Here is a 21,526-nt window from a genome sequence, read left to right as displayed (position 1 = left end):
AATTTGCATAGAAATGGGATCTTGGTTTTCATGACCATTAACCTGACACTTGGATCTCCTGAGGCAACTAGTGTCTACTGTTGACACTGTGAGGATGACCCACAGACACCACATCTTAATGTGGCACCAACTAGAGGCAAGGCCTTAATTAGGGGACGCTTTGCATGTTACAGTAATGGGGTGAATCAAATCAGCAAAGATATTTAGCATTCACTAAGGAGAGCAGAGTATGCCTTCCTGTTGAGTGGGTCATCCCAGGTCAGAGAAATTTTAATTTGCCTTAGATGGATAGATCTTGAAGGAGGTGTACAAAAAGTGTACTTGGGTCGGGGGTGGGGATAGCTTTGGCTGGTGAGTAAGCGCAGACAGTTAGTGATGACATTTTACTTTGGCTGCTGACATATTTTTTGCTTAATAGCTATCTTTAGGATTGGTAATATTCATCTCTACAAATTGCCTTTGGATGACCAAGCAAATGTGGAAAATCAAGAAATGAGCTCGTTGCTATCGCCACTATTGCAGCCGGCTTTAATCCCCTGATTCCCAGGCTGCGCCCAACCTCCAGTGGCCACCTTCCTTATTTACCCAAATCTTGTCACTTGGGCAGAAGCCCCCACTGAAAGAACAATTGTAGTCCCAGTGTACTGGTCGTTGAAAGTCAGTTAGGTTTGGGGGTTACTAATTTAAAGGGTTTTGGACTTAGGTAAATTTTACAAAACATAAATGCCAAACAACAGCTTTCAAGACTGTCCTGACAGTAAGCTGTCTTAGCCGCAGACCAGGGGATTTGAGAGTCATTGAGAATAAACATAGATTTCAATGAGAAATGTTTCTAGGAGATGGGAGAAATTAGAAGAGAGCTTGGGCCGCTGTGAGCCAGCCTACCTTTACTGAGGATAAAGCCATTCCATCAGGTGATTTTAAAACAGAAATGCTACTTAGCTTTCTCTTCTATGCCATGTTGCATGTATTATTGGATTTAATTTCACATCCTTATTAGTTGACTATTATGACCTCCATTTTACAGATGAGGAAACTGAGACTCCAAGGTTCAGTTACTTGCACAAAATCATGTAACTAGCTATTCGCCCATGAAATCAGGCCTCAGCTCTCTCTTACCTCCCCTCTGTCTCCTAAACCAGAAACCTGTCTTTCGTTTGTCGGCCGGCCTACTTACCTTGTACAGGTCTCATCTAGTGCTCAGAGGCATCCATCCATATTTTCACTCAATTCAGAAGTATTAAAATGAAAAAATTTCAGATGCACTTGGCCTACACTATGTTAATAAAATAAATCAGGAGGCTGACTAATTGAGCCTCCGTACTCTAAAACCAGAGTGCTTTCTACACTCACACCATGCAGGGGGACCTGAAGTTCCCCACTGGCCACCGCTGTCCAATTCTCTTAAGTGATTCTGATGTGAAAGAGACATTGGCATCTGTCTAGTTAACACTGCCTGGTGAAATACAGCTGCCCAGGGGCAGCCTTGGACTGTGTCACCGAACAGTCTTTCCAGCCCCTCAGGCCTCAAGTTACAGATGATAGCAAGTCTCTTCCTTATCAACCGGAACTGGAGATGCCCCAGAAATGGTGACAGGCCAGGACAGGCAATGGGAGATGACAGGAGAGTCAGTCTGTCTTTTATTTCCTGCTCCTGGCATCCGGAGATTCAGAAAATGATGCCAGGAAGCAGGCCCTAAAGGCTCCGGTAGCTCTTCTCAAAGACAAAGGTTCTCACTGCGCACCTGGCCTCTCTCTCTGGCCCGGAGACATTTGGCCCCCCGCCTGCGGCCGAGGCTGCTCCGCAGCACCATCTGCTCTGCTGCCCTACCCCTGGCAGACGCGCACAATGACCACGTTATTTTTCTTACAGCTTCGCATTACGACATGGAAGCCATCGCCAAGTTTGATTTCACCGCCACGGGGGAGGATGAACTGAGCTTTCACACTGGAGATATCCTGAAGGTAGGTGGCCCGGGCCCCAGGGGCTCCGCGGGGAGCTCAGGTTACTCTTTCCGGTCACTGAGTGCATCTAACAATCCAGGCCTTTGTCTCTTAAGAACTACACACAGTTCCTTTCAAAAAAGAAGTCCACCTCAGTCAGAAGGGTTCCTTCCAGCACCTGTGTGCCAGCTCTCAGGCCAGGTGATGGAAACCCAGTTGGCATAAGCCGCCACCCTTGTCTTGAGATGCTCATCATCTGTGGAGGGGGAAACACATCCATCCAAAGGGCCGTTATAGATCTTGTTATCTAAGAGCTCAGGAAGCACAGGCGAGGGGACAAGTGGCCCCTTGTTGAAAGGTGGTTTTGTAGGCACACGAGACAATATCAGTTGTCCCGGATGTAATGAAGGTGAATTGGGCTTTTAGCTTAAGCTCAGAAATAAGCCCACATGGGGTTCTGTGAGCGTTTGAGGTCCAGCATGGCTGGGACTTCCCAGGGGAAGGTGCGGGTAGAGACAGCCTGGGAGAGGCCACTGGAGGAGGCGGGGCCCCCCAAAGGCCGTACACACCCCGCCCGCCCTTGAGTTCTAGCGGCTACTTGCTGAGTGGAAGAGGCCTTGGACTGCTCCCAGATTTCATGCCCCACACTTACAGACTCCGCCCCTGTTTTGTGCAAAAGAGCACAAGCCCTTCAAGAGGGCAGGAGGGGTCTGTCATGCCAACACCCCCTCCCTGTCCTCAGGATGCCTTAGGATATCCTGGTCCCTGGCCCTCAGCAGCCAACATGGGCCGGCCCAGCAGCACTGAGGCCACCACTGTCTCACCACAAAAAAATTCCCCTTGTCATAGAAAGAACCTTGTCAGTATGTAAGAGGGTGACTCAGAACGTGTCTGTGGAGCACAGACCAGGTGGGATGACTTGGCTGGGAACTTGAACACCCCCGATACTTATTCTTCTACCTGTTTTCACCTTCCAAAATCTAATGATGTGGTTGCAAAAAGTAAGCTTCTCGAGGTCAAAATGTCTTTGGCCGCTGACCCAGGAAAAGGTGACCTGCATTTCTTTGGGGTTTGCCGCATGGCGATCAGTCTCTCCCTCATCTATGGGGCGTTGTGAGCATGTGATCGTAGAGTAGGGCAGGGGCCAACGCCCACCCCTCGGCTCCCATTGCAAACAGAGCCAAGCTTGCACTTCCTGGCTCCCTAGAAAAGTTTAAAAACAAAAACAAAAAACTTCTCAGCTCTGCTTCACAATCTAGCTTCCAATCTCGTTCCTCTCTCTGCTGCCAGTACTAGGACAGGTTCTCTGTGCTGGTGCCGCTGCTGTCCCCCTTCCCATGTGCTCCATGGGGGCCCTCTGGAATCTGACTTTCACCCCCAACACTCCCTTAAAGTCCGCCAGTGGCGTCCTTAATGTGGAATATCATGACGCTACCAAAATGCATGTAGAATGTGACATTGCTCACTGTCCCTTTTCTGGATTAGGATGGAGTTCTGTCTGACTCACAAATTCTGTCCTCTGCTCTGACGATTTTTCTTTCATGGTATCTCTCAAGCAACCCCTTTCTTTGCTGGAGAGGAACCTGATGCAATAAAAAGGAGCAATGGACTTGGAGCCAGATAAACTTGACTTTGAATCCAAGCTCACTAGCTGTGTGGCCTGGAGCCACTCACTTGCCCCCTCTGAGCTTCGTGTCTTCATCTGTAAGTGGAGGGTCTATCTATCTTGAAGGGTTGTGGAACGGATTAGAAGTAATGGCTCCAGCCCAAAGTGAGTACTCGGTGAATGGCCACCATATATTATCAGTGTTACTCATTCCTGCTGCCTCTGACTGTTCAGACTATTGGCGCAGCCCCTTGACTGACCTCATCACCTCCTGTTTCTTCCTCCTTCAATCATTCTATAGACTACTCCCAGAGGGATCTTTCTAGAAGACAAATCAGATCATGCCACTGCCTTCTTCAGAAGCCTTCAGGGGTGCCCCATTACCAATTGGCTGAAAAATAAGCTAAGTGGCCCCAACCTCATCATGCTCACGTACATGAACACACACACACATACACACACACACATCCCTTTGTGTGCTAATGTCCTAGGCCATGCTGCAGTGCACATACCATCCTTTCTCAGGCTTTCTCCCATCCTCCAAATGCCCTTCTCCCACACACACATATTTGACCCCTCTGCCTCAGAGCACTCACTAACCGCCCCCTCCCTACTGCACTGGGGAAATGAGTTCCTTCCTCTTCAGCCGTTCACAGCGTTTCACACACACACTTCATCCAAAGTGCCCATGAGCCCGCCTCACATGCCAGTTCCTTACGGGCCGGCAAGCCTCTGTTCTCTCACGCGCCCTGGACATCCGCCTCGCATTGCTGCCCTTGCCCTGGGGGTCCTGATCGTCATTTATGTGCTGGCCACTGGATGGAGCTCTGTGAGGGCAGGGACCGGGCCTGCCTCAGTGGCTGCACGTGTAGGAAGGTGACACTCGCTACACGTGGTGATAGAATGAATGGCCGACTCCCCCACTGGTTTGTGAACCCCCCCACAGCAGAGCCACATCTGTCGTCTCTGCATCTTCCCAGCACCTGATGCGAAGCACAGCCCCAAACAAGGGCTCCGGACACACTTCTTGAATTGTTCAGTTGCATTTCTGCATGCTCATTTGGAATGCCATCAGGAGGTCAAAGTCCTTCTTTTCAGATTCTGTCCACTGCGGTCGTTGCAGTGAAGAGAAGAGCAGAGAATGTTCCCCGTGGTAGTTAGTGGCCCTGCCTGTGGGTTTCTCTATGTATGGCTGCAGCGTCTGCCCCTCCCCCCAAAACTGGGGAACAGGCCCCAGGAGCCATCTCCTGACTGACCCAGCAACTCATTCCCAGGATGCTCTTTTGTGTTTGGCCTCTAGTGCTAAGAGACTAAGCAGGCTTTTCCATCAGCAGGTACAAAAACTGGCTCCCAGTTCACCCCCCCACCCCCCCCGAGACTGTGAGTTCCCCAGTGCAAAGTCCCCGGCTTATCTGCCTCTGCATTCCCAGCATCTAAGTGCAAATAGCAGGTGCCCACTAGATGCCGGTGACAGAACGGTGAACGAGGTGGTGGATGGGGCTCTCCCACCCAGTGACTTCTTCCCGCTTCTTCCGCTAGAGAAGCATTGGGCACGTCAGAAGTGTGGTGCTCTGGGCCCGTGTCACCAGCCTCGGGGCCTGCAGCTGCACACGCCCCTCATCTTCAGACATGGTCCTTGACCCAGCTCATTTCTGTCCGCTTCTGCAATGCGTCTAACTCAGCCCCATCTCTTCCTCTTAAAACAGTGACCTAAAAGCACTAGGAGTTAATCCTACATCGTTAGCTTCTTCAGGACTTCACATTCCTGCCATGCCTCTAAGAGCTGTAATTGCAACTGATTTTAAAATTCTTTCAACTGTACATTTTGTCCTCTTCCCTCATCTAACTTAGTCCCAGGCCACGGGACCCAGAAACATATTCTGGTCATCAGCTTTATAAGAACTAAGATACAGTGACATGAAGTGTCAAACCTCAGGTGTTTAGGTTGAAGTCCTTGCTCAGGTTTCCGCGATGGGGACCAGAGATAGGGGAACTGAATAGATGGGGAGATGAGAACAGGAAGTCTGGGGCTCTGTGCCAACAACGAGAGGAGGAAACCTCCTCCCCCCAAATACTCTTCTTCACAGAAAATGGATTTCTTAAGACCTTGTCTTCTAGACATCCAAAATAGCCTGTCAATTCACCTCCCTGGGAACATGATCTCAGGCAGACTGAGGCCAGGTAGTGGGGAGAAATGGCCGGCATGGTGCGATAGATCATCTTTCCGTTGCTGGAGGAGGTGGATGGGTGTGAGCCATGATTACTAAAATTACAGCTGGTTTCAGGTCAGAGAACTAAGTACCAAGTGTGGTCCTTACCGTGAAGAGCCAGTTTCCAAACGGCCTCTTTTACCTCATCGCTGCTTACTCCCTTATTGGACATCTGCCACCCAGATCAAACTCCTAATTCCCATGCGACGGCAGGAAGGAATTCCGAAGCCATAAACCCGGAGAGATGGCACAGAGCGAAATGCCCTCGTGTCCTATATGCGAATACCAGGTGCTGCTGCCGAGTTTCCTAGTTCTTCTCCTGACCTAGATTTTCTGCTCCCTCCTCCACCCCCTCTGCACACACGTGCCCACAAATCCTCAGTTGATAACAACGGTCATATTTGATGTTAGAAACTATAAAGTTTTCTTTTCTCAGAAATTCTAGAACTCAAATATGGGACACACTTTTATTTCTTTAGAACAAATGATTAAATTCAAAACATACATATAGAACACTTTAAAGAACTTATAAACCCTTCCATGTCCTTCAGAGCTGGACTCCTCCCTCATCAGGCTATCACATTTTACAGAATTATATTTTTGAAAGACAGCATACACTTTCTAAAGGAATTCCAGGTACAGGGCTCATTTGTCCCCATTTTCCAGGTGGCCAATTAACTTGCCAAAGGTCATACAGCTAGTGACGGGGCCCAACTAGAAACTAGGTCTTCTCCCTCCAGGCTCAACGTGCTGTCCCCTTCCCTCCACCTCGGGAGGGGTATTAGAGACAGGTCGTCACTGCATCTCAATTACTTGGCTTGCTTTAATTCTCGTCTCATGGCTGGGAGAGAGAAACCCAGGGGACCCATGGCTCCAACTTCACCCACTTCCCAACGGTTCTAAAATCCCAGCCTCACTCCGAGTCCAGACACACATCACACACCGCTCGCTGAGCTCTTCTTCTCAGATGGTCCCAAGGGCAACTTGGACTCCCCCACACGTGACCTGAGGTCTGTGAGTTTTTCCTCAGACCTGCTCCTCCTCTTCTATTTTCTATTTCAGTAAAGGCCTCACCACCTACTCAGTCTCCCCAGCCAAAACTCCAGAGCCATCCCAGAATTCCCATCCTCCCTTAGTTCCATGAATAGTCATGAAATCCTGCCCCTTTGCTTCCTGATTCCTCTAAAATATGCCCTCAACTCCCCGTAGCCCAGACCCCCTGCGTCTCTCGCCTGGATGCCTAAAGTCGTCTTTCTACAGTTTCTCCTCCTATGGTTTCTCCCCCGACGTTCCCTGTCCTACTCATCTCACACTCCGATGCAACACTTTTTCTTAACTCTGATTCTTACTGTGTTACTTTCCTGCTTTAATGGCTCATCCTTTAATGGCTCCACATAGATTTCAAGATAAAAATACAGACTTTCAACATGGCCCACAAGGCTGGTGTTCGTGATTCCCCGTCTCTCTACCTCTGGGACATGCAATCTAAGCTCCCACCAAACTGAGGCATTGCGCTCCCAGAATGCACTGCACTTCCTCACGTCCCAGAAGTAGTTCTTTCGACACCAGACCTCTCCTGGGTAACTCCTGTTATTGCCTGGACAACCCAGATGTCCCCTCTTCCAGGTAGTCTTTCCTGTGCAGGCCCTGCTTTCCCCTTCATCACAGCACTTCTGACAGTGAAGACATTCTCAGCCATAAGAAACAGAAACTAAAAATGGCTTAAACAAGAACAAAGATTTATTATTTTTCATCTGAAGTTCAGAAGTAGGCGGGATCCTGGGTGGCTAATTCCGTGGCTCAATGACATCATCAAGATTCTTTCCATCTTTTTGCTCTGCCAGCTTAATTTTAAATAATTGTTCCAATCTATGCCATGTGTTTTAGAAACAGTCTCAGAGTGGGGTGTGGGCAAGTATTTGTCTTTTAATGGTGAAGCATTTCCTGAAATAACCAAAAGCCACAAAGAGCTGCGTCTGGCCAGTCACATGAGTGATCAAGGGAGGTGATAGCATTTGGGATCATGGTCGAGGAAGAAGTAATGAGACAGAAACTCTGGTTTCGTCTGTGACCTGGGTCCATAAGCAAGATTGAAAAAGGCGTTCCCGATATCTTGAGTTATGTCCAAATTGTTTGTGAAGCTCATGGGGTATGAGCACAAAGAGTTACTGTTCTCGAAGCTGGCCGCACTCAGATATTTAAGTTTTAATCTGCTCGTTTCAAAAATATTAGAACAAGTTAAATTTTTAAAAGGTTCTTGGTTACCTGGCAGAGAAGAAGAATATATGGAACAGCCGCTCCTGCCTTCTCACTGCCAGCCCAGATGACGAGCCTAGGTGCTGAGGTCTGGGACACATGAACTTCCAAAACAGAAAGAGAAAGGGGTTTAGGGAAGCCCCTGAGTGCTGAGTCTTGGAGGCCACGCCATGTTGGGGTCACATGTGTAGGTGGCACTCGTGGACAGAAATGGCTTGGGGGACAAGGCAAGCTAAACTCCAAAGATAACCCGGCTGCTTCTCCACTAGGGCAGCTGTGTGGTTTCTTTGGTTTATTTTTTTTAAACCCCAAAGGGCAGCCTCCTTCTTTTGCTTCTTGGTGTCCTCCCTACAGTGTTTTTGTCCTTCATTCTCTTCCATGTAGATCTTAAGTAACCAGGAGGAATGGTACAAGGCAGAGCTTGGGAGCCAAGAAGGATATGTGCCCAAGAATTTTATTGACATCCAATTTCCTGAGTAAGTATTTCCAGCCTGCTGAGACGAGCCTACCCACACACACTCCCCTAATCTCTTCAGTAGTCACTAAAATTATCCATGCGCACCCAAGATACTGTCGAAAATGATTGCCTCTGGAGAGGGAACCGTACAACTAAAGGCCAGGGCTGGGCAAGAGAGTTTCATTTCACTGCATTCTCTCTTGAATTTTATACCATGTGTTCGTATCGCCTGTTTCAAGTTTATAAACTAAAATCGTCTATAGCTGTAATCACAGGGTTTGCAAGAATTCCAGTGGGGGAGCTGTTGGCCACCCCGCTTCAAGAGCTGCTGCTGCAAAGCACTCATCTCCCAGCCTACCTTCCATTCTAACCAGGGACCCCAAACACCTCTGGGCCCTAATCAGACATGTGGACATTCTCTGCCTTCCTTCAACCATGCTCACACCAAAGAGAGACGTCAGTGGGAGAAAAGGGGAAATTCCCTTCATAAAGAGGAAATGAAAATTTGAGATTGAATTTCATTGTCTCAAGAATTGACCACAAGGGTTATATAGAGATCTAATCTCGTCTGTGAGTCAGGGACTAGCCCGAAGAGCAAAAGTTTGCTAGAAAACCGAAGTGGTATTGGTGACTGGGGAGGTGCAGCAGTACCTCTCCCTATGAACCAGCACTGACCACTGGGCCTTTGGTGCTGTCCTGGAATCTTCCAGCTGACCAAGTCATACCTTCCCTGCTCCTCAAATCTGCGTCCCCTCCCCCACCACACTCGCAGCCCTTGGCCTTGCTTCCTGGTTCACTGGGACAGTGTGGTGACCAGAAAAGGCCCTCTACCCCATCCCCAACCTGACTCACTGCATTCACCCACCTCCTGCAGCTGGCTGTGTGTCCGGCAAAAGTTCTCCCCGCTCTCTCCCACGTCAACCTCCTTTCCCTCTTTGCTCAGTCGTTCCCATCAACAAACAAAGACGCTGCAATTTCTCCCATCCTACCAAAACCCCAAAGCAAAAGCAAACCAGACACTCCTGGTCCCCGTCCCCTTGCAGCTACGGCTGCACTCCTTCCGAGGAGTTGCTTGTATCGGTTATCTCTAACTCCGCTCCTCCCTCTCTCTCTCTACAGTCCGCAGACTCCTATGCACCTTTCTGTCAAGGTCGCAGTGAACTCCTGGTCCCGGTGGGCCATTCTCAGCCATCATCTCAGCACGACTGGATGTGGGGGACTTTTCCTTCCCACTGAAACGCCTTGTTCATGTGACTCTGGGACACCCTTCCTCCTGGCTGGTCTTCCTCCACCCCATTCACTGCTTTCTCCTCATCTTCCCAGGTTCCTTTAGGTTCAGAATATCCCCCTTCCCATCAAGGTATCTTACATCACTTCCCCACTCCCCATCCCTTCTCTTGGTTTCCATTGTCTGCACAGCTCTCACCACCGTTTGACGTAACGACTGGTTGTAACTGTTCTGTTGTATACTGGGTGTTCCCCCACACTGGAACGGAAGTTCCATGAGGGTAGGGGTTCTTGTCTGTTCTGCTCACCACTTAACCCCAGTGCCCAGAAGAGGGCCTAGCACTTCTTAATGAAAGCTGTTAAATGAGTGAACAGCTTTGGCATGATACGTAACATTGAAACCTGGGCCACTTATTTAATATGTAGTGTTTGGACAGCTTTGCAAGTCTTTAGAAAAGTCACTTATCAAATTCCAGTTGGAGAACAAATGTGTGTTTCCCAGACAGTCCCCTCCCTGCTTGCTGCCTCTCCTGATACATTTCCTTTGTGCTATGGCTGCTGCGGATCGTGTCCCATTGTTTGTCCTGTCCCCATTAGGCTTCTTACACAATCCCCGTAGGGTCATATGGCAGACACTCTGGCAGGATCTCCAGGCAAGTGATCACCAGGAACCCTCTGCTTCCAGCCCCTCAGAGCCCAACCAACCTCCCCCTGCAGTCCTTGGTCTGGAGTAAGGACACCCCTCCTGCCACTCCGGTCTGTTCAGATTCCTAAATTCTAGAGAGCACAGGCTGGCTCTCTAAGGATTCCAAGCAGCGCCTGTCAGCCAGTCACCTGCAAGGGGCACCACACTAGTCTTCCAGTGGCAGCAATTAGGGCGGCCACCTTGGAGCAACGGGGCGCATCCCACCTATGGCCACTGAGCGGTTGCCAGCAGTTGTTCTGCTTTCCTGTGGTTGAGAGATGTTTCCGGCCTCCTGCCCCAAGGCTGTAGCCTTTTTTGCCCGGCCCCTGTGGAAGCGCTGGGCCCTCTTCCATTCTCAGTACCCGCAGTAGCAGCGCCTCTGCCTCTTTGCCGTAGATAGCTTTGCTGCATTTCCCTGGTATAACTGGTTAGCTAAAGGCACCTTTGCTGTAAAAAAAAAAAAAAAAAAAAAGATATATAACTGGTTGACAATTCACAGTTGGTTTTTCCCCTCTGGTTTGGTTTCGTTTCTTTATTGATGAATCAATTGCCATAAAAAAGAAAATAACTGGTTGAGAGTTTGATTTTGATTTTTTGTTTGGCTGGCTGGTTTTATTTCTCCATTGATGAATCAATCAATTGCCTTCCACAGACCTAACGCATTTAAGCTAGTTGTCAGTTTGGTTTCATTTCTTCTCTCGACAAGTTCTTGCGGTGACTCCCATTTCTCTGTTATCTGTAAATCTTCGCGAGCCCCCTTAACGGTCTATACAGTGAGAGTAAACGTGGTGGTGGCCTCCAAATAGCGTTTCTTCCAGAGGAGGAGGATTTGCCCCCAAGATTGGCTCCTTACTTCGAAGCACACTAACTTGGAGGAGAGGTGGGACCCGCTTTGAGGGCACAGCGTGGAACCCACATTTCCTACAGAGTAAGGACAGGTGCTTAGATATGACCCACAAACTGATATCAGTTATCTGTACAGTATTGCCATGAAGCTACACACCCTTTAAATATATTCAGATAAAGCCTTTTTCATTTTATGTTCTTTTATTTCTTGAGGTTTTCACTTTTTTACAGCAAATTGCCTTGCGGCCAATTAGTTCTGCATTGAGAATGTTTATGACAAATACAATTATGGTGAAAAGACGGACGGCCTTTCTCAGGTGCCACACACCACCTGCAGCCACACTTCCGGAGGCTGCCACCCTCACTGTCCCCGCAGAGAGAGCCCTTTCCCCTCAGTTTTTTCTCTTCCATGGTCAAGATTACTTCCAGCCTGAGTTTTGAGGAGGCCCAGGAGCCCTCTATGTAGACGTGGTTCTCTGGCTGATGCCAGCCTTGCTCATTCCCCAGTGTGTGTGCAGGGCTTCCTGGGGGCCTTGCAGCCTCTGCCAGGTGCACTGAGCTAGAGCATGGGGCCCTGGCCTGGAACTCTCCTTGTGGGCCAGGCCACTGCGGTCACAGCCTGCGAGCCAGCGCCCAGGGCCCTTCCCGACTCTGCCAGGTTGCCGCCCCCAGGGACTGAGAGGGTCCCTGTCCTGCTGGCGCATCGGATGCCCCTGCAGTTCTTTCCTAGCAATGTCCCTGACACGGCTGCCGGCAGGAGGCTGCTTCCCGCAGTGAGTCACTCCCACACTGTCCCATTTGGTGCAGTGGCACATGTCCATGATTCAGACTTTCTGAGCTGGAGAGGCTTCTCCTGGGAGGAACAGAGGGCGCTTCACACTTGCTGTGCTTGAAAACCGCCTGGAGCCGTTTGCTCTGCTCTGCTGAACAGAGACCCCGGCCTCTCTCCCTCTGCATCATCTCACCTCCACACCCACCTGCTGTCGCTCTGGCGTCTCACCAGGACCCTCTGGTTTTGTCTCACCCAATAGATGGTTTCACGAAGGCCTCTCGCGACACCAGGCAGAGAACTTACTCATGGGCAAGGAGGTTGGCTTCTTCATCATCCGGGCCAGCCAGAGCTCCCCAGGGGACTTCTCCATTTCTGTCAGGTACTGGCGATTCCCAACACCACCCAGACCCAGACTGCTAAAGCCATGAGGTGGCCTCTTGCATGTGACCTATTGCTCAGGAACACGGTGGCCACAGGGCCCAGGCATCTTATCAAGTGTGATACTATTCATTTCCTTCCCGTAACATATGCACATAACTCCTTAGCACGTTGGTCTGTGGTTAAAGTTGATGTGTACACTTATCTGCTTCCCCCTCTAGTGCAGGTGCTTCTGGAAGGACAGGATTTTTATCTGCTTCATCTTTGTACCTTTAACAGCGCCTTGTACCCAGTAGATGCTCAAGGAGTGTTTGGGGAGAGCAGCTGGAAAGAATTGTCCACATCCATCTAAACTGTAAACTTTTCCTCCTGATGGATGCTTGAAGCAGGGCCAGAGAGAAGTAGGAACCCCAGCTCGTCGCTGTCGGGCACACAGGGAGTGGTAGGCAACCCACCGAAGGGAGAGCAGATGCCTACGACCCGCGGCAGCAGAGCGGAGCTGCGGGGCGCTGGGCTGGGGAGCCTGAGCGCAAAGTCTCTCTCACATGCGGCCGCCGGCAGGAAGTGACTCAGTCCAGGCACAAACATGACACAGCCCCTCACTCAGAAGCCCCAAGTCTGAACACAGCGCGTGTGGTCAGTGTGTTAAGGATTGCCAGTCATGTTTCAGACTTGGTGACCACATGAGAAAGTGCAAGAATTCATGCTGGTGGCAGTGAAGGAGGATGACGGCCTGTACAGTGAAACCTACTGTCAAGTTAGTTGACAGGAAATGCTGGTCTGGATTATTCAACATGTTCTGAAAGGCACGCAGTTTGAGTGCTTTAAGTACATAAATCCAACCTCAGGAAATAAACTGAGGTCACTTTATTATTTAGAAAGAATGCATATTTTAAGGAATAGATAGGAAGGACTTCAGAATAATGGGCCAATGATTTGCATGCACATGTGCCTCTAAAGTGCTCAAAACAGCCTTGACTTGTTCACAGGGTGCTGTGGTCTCGCTCAAGCTCTCAATTTTCCTTTCCTTTTCACAGCTTGGGCGACGGTATGTTTTAGGTCAGGCCAATATTGCTGTATCACAAACTCTAAGTTCGTTAGGCCTTAATGAATGAAATTTTGCTCTTAATAAATCTTGCAAGTCAAATCTATTTCTTAAGGGCCCTGATTATAGACTGGACCAAGTAAATGGTCAGACCGAGGGCATCTCGTGGTGCCTTTGGTTTGCATGGAGCTGACTCTGGCTCCTTCAGCTATGAACCATGGTGTATATTTCCTTGATTAAAGAAAATTCCACAAAACAGTCAGCCTTAACTTCTGCCAAAGTTCTTCCTCTGCTATTGAGGCAATGCAGCTTCCTGTTACAGTGATTATTACCATAATAATGATCACATATGCTGCAGAAATGTAGTATAATGTATTCCAGACTGAAATCATTTTAATTTATTTATTTATACATCTGCTTTCTGCTATGGGCACAGAGAGTTAAGAGCTAATTGTGGTTTTATCTCTCAGCACTTGAGGAGGGAGCGCTGAGTCATAGCCTTTCCTCTGCCCCTCTCAGGACTCTCTCTGCCCATAGGCCCAGGTGACCAAATGCAGTCCCAGCACCCACCCTCTCAGCTCGTGGAGTGAAAGGGTTAATGTTTCACACTCTGTTTTCTTTGACCAGAGGTGGTGGATGAATAATTATACCACAAGGACATTTCCTCCTCCTCACCCAGATGTGAGGGGTAAGGACTATGAGTCAAGCCACATGGTGTCAGAGTAAAGAAAACATCTGTTAAAGGCCAAAACCAAGGGGAAGGCCGTGCAAAATGCTAGTTACTGCCCCTGAGCAGCTTGGCAGGGGTCCCTGCACGGGCTCCCCTGGCCATGAGCAGAGCCCAGCACATAGATGAGACTGGTGATCAGAATTCCTGTCCCTCCTGAACACAGACCACTAAATCCATCCCTGAGAAACCTCCACTAACCTTTAGGTATCTTTGCTCTCCAACACTCTTTAAATTCTTGACTTTTTGGATCAGCCAATTGGTACTATTAACGCCAATTAATTTTTAGATATAAATGTATGTCCACTTCACAAATAAACTTGGTATCCTAAAGAGAATGACTTGGAGGTATTTGTAAAGGCTCAGGGCCCCCTTTCCCAATGAATAAAATCTAATCTCTCCAACCCTGCTACAAATGTGCCCAATCCCTTGTGAGTCCAGCTGGTGTCAAAAGATGGTGTGGCAGGCTGGAATCAGAAGCCCAGGGTTCTTGCCTCCACTCTGCCATTCACTCGTGGTGATCTTGACCAGGGCCCTCTGTCTCTCTGAGCTTGCGTCCTCAGCTGTAACATGGAGACATAAGGATAAACAATCTCTGACGTCCTTCCCAGTTAAAACTCTACCCTGCTATATAATACTTCTTTCCTCAAAACTCAAAATGCTTTGCAACCTTATTTATGCAGAATATAAATCAAGACCAAGAGATCTGCGCAGAGAACAGAGCGTGACAGATTTCTCAAGGGCGTGTCGTACTGTCCAGAACAAGTCTATGGGCTTGAATGGGCTCGTTCACAGTATTGCTGCTAACAGATAGATAACAAGGGCTTGGAAAGCCCCTCGCCTCTGAGTCTTGGCAGCGCCCTTAGCATAGCAGAGAACTCAGGGGTTGCCATGTTTCCGATAAACATTGTTAAAAGGTCCTTGACCTCATAGTCTTTAAAGCTCTTGGAACATTTCTTTTCTTATAAAAGGCCGGCTCCAGTGTCAGAAGACAAGTTACCTTCTGCTCTAGTGCAGCTGGGTCTAGGGCAGACCTTTTCCAAATCTCCCCCTAGAGCTTCGCTGGGCTGGCCCACCTGCTCAGTGACAAGCCAGCCGCCCTTATCTCCATGTCCTGCCCCGATGGAACTCACTGGATGCAGTCAGCCCTGAGGGCAGGGACCTTGTCACTGTGTAACATACAGTTTGGATTTGCCTTGATCTCTAGGCACGAGGATGATGTTCAGCACTTCAAGGTCATGAGAGACAACAAGGGTAATTACTTCCTATGGACAGAGAAGTTTCCATCCCTAAACAAGCTGGTAGACTACTACAGGACGACTTCCATCTCCAAACAGAAGCAGATCTTCCTGAGGGATCGAACGCGAGAGGACCCGGTAATGCTTCTGGTCTTAGCCAGCCCAAGCTAGAGACCTGAGGCAGCTGGAGTCTTACACGAACCACCAAGACGATGCATTTCATAGGCAGGTGCTCTGAGGATTCTCAAAGGTGGACTAAGTCTGAAGTCAGATCTGAGTTTAAATCCTAGCTTAACACTTCCTAGCTGTGTGACTTTGGGAAGTTCTCCGATCCTCAGTTTCCTCATCCATAAAATTGGGAGGACAGTGATATCTACCTCATATGACAGTTGTGAGTGTTAGAAGTGATGTGTCCCCTTCTTGTGCCTCATCCCAACCACACTGCGAGCACTCACTTCTTGTGGCCGCCATTATTTTGTTACAGACGTCACTACATCACAGTGTTGGCCTCATCAGCGCTTTATGACAGGGTTCGGGGCGAGGAGGAAGCATTGGGGGTGAAAACTAGCCTGGGAAACCTTGCTCTTGGAACAGTTTGGAATACAGAGGATTGTTTTCATCGAAAATGCATCAGACCTGGCTTTAAGTCCTGATTTTATCACCAGCTATTCTTATTACCTAGTCAAGTTAAGAAAACCCTTCTTCTTTTTTTTTAAAGTATAGCTTATATTTATTCCAGAGCCATTATATATATATATATTTTTTTAAGTGACTGTGAAGCCACTTTTTTTTACAATTTTAATTAATTAATTTATTTATTTATTTATTTTTAGAGAGAGGGGAAAGGAGAAAGAGAGGGAGAGAAACATCGCTTTGTGGTTGCCTCTCATGCACCCCCAACTGGGGACCTGATGTGCAACCTAGTCATGTGCCCTGACTGGGAATCGAACCAGTGACACTTGGTTCGCAGGCCGATGTTCAATCCAAGAAAACCCTTCTGAGTATCAGTTTTTCCATCTATAGAATGGAAAATATATAGTACCTCCTTCATTGGGCTGTTATGACAATCAAATGAGAAAATATAGTTATAGCACTTACCATAGAGTCTAGTCCATAATAGGTACAAAGGAAATACTGACTTGCCTTCCATAAGTAAATTCACACACACACACACACACACACAAATATATGTATATAATATTTTTCAAAGGAAATAACATGGTATAGGACGACAGGTATAGGAAGGAGCATTGACTGGAACAGTTGAAATCCCAGGGATGGGTTATGTGACAAGGCATTGAGACTGCCAAAGCAACACGTGCTTTGGGGAAATAAAGAAAACCATCCCTTTCAAGTAATTGGCTGACTTTAAGCCTGAAAAGTTTTCTCAAAGGAGAAGAGGGCATTCCTGTCAAGTGCACACAAAAGTTCAGAAATAAATACAAAGGTTAACCATGACCTTGTGAATTAGTTTAACCAGGAAGTGGACAGAGGTATAAATTACTAGGATGTATGTGCAGAAATAAAAAAGGCAACATAAAACTGCCTTGAACTGGATTAAATGAGTGCATTTCTGTAATGTGCTTAAAACAGTGCCTGGCATAGAGCAACTAAGCTCAGGGCCCTCTGAATTGTTAAATAAAAATAACTACCTCTGATTCCTGTAGTGATTATAGCATTAAGAAGACCTTACTCCTCCCAACATGCCCAGTGCAGGCCTGGTTTCCATGGTGCTGCGAGCTATAAATGACAGTTCAAAATCATGCAAAGTCAGTAGCAGAGCTTATCTGGAGAGTAGGATGTCCAGCGGTGTGGCAACCTGTGGTAAGCTGGGGTGGCACTACGTCACTAAGATAGAATATTGAAGCTTAATTACACAGAGAACAACAAGCCCCCTGGGAATGAACTATGTGGATACCACATGGAAAGTGTCAGTTTGTGAACCAGAGACCTGACATCCCCAAAGTGGGAGACCCTGAGAAAGCAGAGGGTCTGAACTATGGGTTCTCTTTAAGCTGCCCCCAACCCATCAAGTGTCTCTCAGAGCTGTCATGAGCCTCAGAGTCTGGGAACAGCTGCATGAAGCGTGGGGTAGGGCCAGGAGATGTGGGAGGAGGATGAATCCAAATCATCTTTGTTTTGTCCAGGGTCGCCGGGGCAACAACCCAGACCAGAGGCCCCAGGGAGGCCCACACCTCAGTGGGGCTGTGGGAGAAGAAATTCGTCCCTCGATGAACCGGAAGCTGTCGGATCACCCGCCGCCCCCACCCTCGCAGTATCCCCCAGCCCCACCACCGCAGCAGCGGTACCTGCAGCATCACCATTTCCATCAGGTATCTGGGAAGGATGGAGCAGGGTGCCCTTCCTCTGGAGGCTCAGGCCACCTTGTTCCCATGGCCGCTTACTGGGTGAAAACTCCCCCTAATGCTGGACACAACCGTAGCCAGCAAATGCTGGGGTTCTGTTGTGGTCCTGGGACTGTCGGCCTGGCCCAGCCTCATCAGGTCTCACTAAGTTCATAAAGAAGATCCAGGGACCCACAAATGGCAGAAATATGATATGGAAACTGCTCCGGCAAAGAAGCCTCTGTGAGTCAGATGACTGCCTGCCTGAACACACACACACACACACACACACACACACACACACACACACACACTTTCTTACTCCGAGGATTCAGTGAACAATCGCTTCATTTTCCTATCAGCACCGTTTCAAATCTATTCATGCCGCTTAACCCACCTGGCTGTCAGACATCTACAAGAAAAACGGATTAACACCTCCACAGAGCCTTGCTTGTTTATTTATTTATTTCGTTATTCCCCTGCCTTGTTCCAGATGGGATTTTGGCTGCTTACTGAGATGGACAATACACCCAGATAACATCGTTCCTGAATTCCTTAGCAGGGCGCACAGAGTCCTTTGTGAGCTGCTCATGTCTGTTCGCCCAGCCTCATTTCCTGCGCCCCCCTCTGCTCCCCACACGAACACTCACTTCAGCAATGCTACACTACCTTTAGTTACCAGAACAGTCCATTGCATCTTCTTTCATGCTGTATCCTCTGCCTGAAATGCCCTCTCCTGGCCGATCATTTAAGCTGGAGTTCAAGCATCACGTCCTCCGTGAAGCCCTCCCTGATTACCCAGGCTGACTCAGACACTTTTCTCTCTGCTCACTTATCACTTAATGTGCACAATTTCCTCTCTGAACTGATGACCCATGAAGACAAGGGCCCTTCTCTTTCCAGCCACACATCCCCAGTCCTTAGTATAATACATGGTAGATGCCTAGTAAACACTTCTTGAATGAAAATATGAGACCTGCCATTACCTTTGCCTCCAGCACGTCAGGTCCCTTTGTCATATGTCTGCCTCTCATCATCTAGGACTCATTGTCATCATCAGCAAGTATTCTGGAACACTGCCTGTGTTTATGGCATCTGAGCAAGGCACTGAGGGCAACTGTGAGGGATGCTTCTGGCAGCGTGGTGACAGGTCATCTTTTGCATCTGTTTCCAGGAACGCCGTGGAGGCAGCCTTGACATAAATGACGGGCACTGTGGCGTGGGCAGTGCGATGAACGCGGCCCTCATGCACCGGAGACACACGGACCCGGTACAGCTCCAAGTGGCTGGGGTAGGTGGGCTTTCCCTTGCTGGGCTCAATGGAGGAGGCAGGATGGGTCATTAGACTCATGGCTGTTCCTCCAGGAGAGACGTCAAACTTCACTGAGCTCACGTAGAGGTGGTGGGAGCCTGGACAGTGACCCGGAGTGTTCTGGGGCGGGGCCGGCCCCAGCCTAGCACCATGCAGTCTGTTCTCGCAGGCCCGTCAGCCTTGCCCTGTCCTCCTCGGATTCCTGGGCTCTGGTTCTAGTGGAGAGATCACTGAGGTCATCTTGACTCGGTCAGTCGTGCTAGCACCACGGGCTGTTAGTTTGGGCACCCCGCCGTCCTGTTTGTCCCTTGAAGAAAGCAAAAGGACCACCTATCGATGTAGGGAGAGTAGTTCTCAAGGATATCCTGGGGGCTTGGAGAACTACATATGTTAGCCCAAGTCCTGAGCCTCGGGAGCGACTCTGGGGAGTCCTGACAACTTCGTGCCCCGCGGCGCAGCCAGCGCCTGTGTTCGGCTGCAGCGGGTCTGAGATGTCTCTGAGGAGCCGTACGTCACCTCGGGACGGGCTGCTGACGGGGGGCTTTGTGTTGACGCCAGAGCTGGCAGGCTGTCTTCTGTGTGATGGTCCAAAGGCCAGCCCCCAGTTCAGCGGGACCCCTCTGTGTTCTCCCCCAACAGCGAGTGCGGTGGGCCCGGGCGCTGTACGACTTTGAGGCCCTCGAGGAAGACGAGCTGGGATTCCGCTCCGGAGAGGTGGTTGAGGTCCTGGATAGCTCCAACCCGTCCTGGTGGACTGGCCGCCTGCACAACAGACTGGGCCTCTTCCCTGCCAACTACGTGGCGCCCATGATCCGATGAACTCCTTCTGGAGGGATGAGAGGCTTTTGTCTGAAGCTGCCCACATGAGAGGGAGCAAGGCAGAAAAGCTGGAACTACATCTACACACATATGCCTACGTATACACACATTTTATCACAGTAATTTATTGGCAATTCAGTGGGTTAATTAGCTGATACAAAGGTAACTCAGATGGAGGCTTATATTCATACTTGTTTTTCTACCTCCTTCAGTGGGTGTGCAGAAGGTGGTTGGGATTGGGAGTGGGGGGCAGGGAAATGAAACTGAAATTCCTCCTGTTTGAAAGATGGCACCACTTCCTCCTTGTCCTGGGAATTGTCACTGGGCAGCTCAGATGAGATCCACACCCCAGCGCTGGCTGCAGAACAGCAGGGCGGAGCTGGACCTGGCAGGGCATGTTCTGGCTTACCTGCAAGCCCTACACACCTCGGGGGTTTGCAGGGCAGCTGTGCTGTTCCCCACGGGCGAGCACCGCCGGATGGAGAAGGAGGGTGCAGCCATGCAAGTCTGAACTGGAGCGGTCAGGGTGCCAGGGCAGGACTGGAGCACAGGCATCCTGGAGGCCAGGTGAGGCCAGGACCTGCACCTCCCTCAAATGACTGTTTCTTGGCTAGTCCCCTTCCTTGTGGCTGACATGGAGAAACGGGGACACCAGGAGGAGCCAAGCACTGGGAAATGGAGGGATTTTTCACAAATCCCCCAGTGGCTTACTTGGGTATAACCTTCATGTCCCAGCTTCTAAGAAAGTAGCATCTTAGCTTCTGTAAAGTGCTTGCAGAAGCCTTGGCCAAGAATGCTGGATATTAGAGCCATTATTCTATGGTTACTAGGGTGTCTCTTTGGGGCGCTATTTGTTTTCCTTCTTGGTTTTCTGTGTTTTGAAGATGCCTTGCCCAGTGGCATGTAGAGAAGCCCGCACCGCAAGAGCACTACCTAGTGATTGGCTGATTGGTTGATTGATTGGTTGAACATGACCCTGGATGGGACCTGGCTTTCAGACGAGCTTCTTGTTTCCCTCACCATTGGACCTCTGCTGGTACCACCCCCCGACCAAGAGCTGCCCCTGGGGAGAAGAACCCCCATGGCCACGTCTCTTCTTGGCACCTCAAAATAGAATTGTGTTTCCTAAGGCTCACTGGAGAGGGCATGAAGCACAGACCAGCCTGGCTAGGAAAAAGGCACACTGGAAAAGGAAGCTCAGTGTCCTAGGGGAGCCTAGGAGCACACAGCCGCACCAAGGACACCTAGAAGGGGTGTGTGTGTGTGGGTGTGTGTGGGTGTGTGTCCTGAGACATGAAAGAAAGGATTGGGGTGAAAGTGTCAGTGAAGGGGCATGCGGGGTGAATGAGGGTCTGTTCCTCCTTCCCCAGCCCTTCCTACTCTAAGGAGGGACAGGGGCAGCCATCATCAAAGGTGACATAAGAAAGCGAAAGAGTTTGTGACTCAGAAGTAACTGTCAGTGTCACGTAGGCTGTGCCCCTTTGACTCTGAATTCTGTGATTCTCTGATCCCTACTCTGCTTTCAGAGAAAAACAGGAAAAGAAGGGACTCCGTGGTGGGTCTTAGGAGGGGAGAGAAAATAGCCCGAGAGAAGCAGGGGGAGCTGAACATGAGTGAGGACCCTCCGGCAGCCTCTGAAAATGAAAGCACAGGAAGGAA

At 49.4% G+C, this 21,526-nt stretch overlaps 1 protein-coding gene across 2 annotated transcripts; it reads left to right on the top strand.

The window, feature by feature from the left end:
• Positions 1-1,876: 1,876 nt before the first annotated feature.
• Positions 1,877-20,344, top strand: GRAP2 (GRB2 related adaptor protein 2). 2 transcript variants are annotated; one of them, XM_090272395.1, is made up of 7 exons: positions 1,877-1,965; positions 8,401-8,492; positions 12,263-12,382; positions 15,361-15,529; positions 17,539-17,724; positions 18,911-19,027; positions 19,688-20,344. In XM_090272395.1, exons 1-7 carry the CDS (start codon positions 1,888-1,890, stop codon positions 19,865-19,867), a joined length of 942 nt encoding a protein of 313 aa, XP_090128521.1. In that variant the 5' UTR covers positions 1,877-1,887; the 3' UTR covers positions 19,868-20,344. The 2 variants fall into 2 exon arrangements, with proteins under 2 accessions (XP_090128521.1, XP_090128522.1); XM_090272396.1 differs by lacking the exons at positions 1,877-1,965; positions 8,401-8,492; positions 15,361-15,529.
• The last annotated feature ends 1,182 nt before the right edge of the window (positions 20,345-21,526 follow it).

This window comes from Furipterus horrens, unplaced genomic scaffold (assembly GCF_987537825.1).
Source record: "Furipterus horrens unplaced genomic scaffold, mFurHor1.1.pri manual_scaffold_4, whole genome shotgun sequence".
In the NCBI taxonomy this organism is placed as follows: Eukaryota; Metazoa; Chordata; class Mammalia; order Chiroptera; family Furipteridae; genus Furipterus; species Furipterus horrens.
The sequence above is the reverse complement of the archived record's forward strand: the minus strand, read 5'-3'. Positions and strand labels throughout refer to the sequence as shown.

What these genes read in the sequence shown, in the direction of transcription:
- GRAP2 (XM_090272395.1), top strand. Translation starts at nt 1,888, where the DNA reads ATGGAAGCCATCGCCAAGTTTGATTTCACCGCCACGGGGGAGGATGAA. An exon ending in ATTGACATCCAATTTCCTGA is followed by an intron (nt 8,493 to 12,262) that starts GTAAGTATTTCC and finishes CTCACCCAATAG; the next exon opens with ATGGTTTCACGAAGGCCTCT. An exon ending in TACAGCTCCAAGTGGCTGGG is followed by an intron (nt 19,028 to 19,687) that starts GTAGGTGGGCTT and finishes CTCCCCCAACAG; the next exon opens with CGAGTGCGGTGGGCCCGGGC.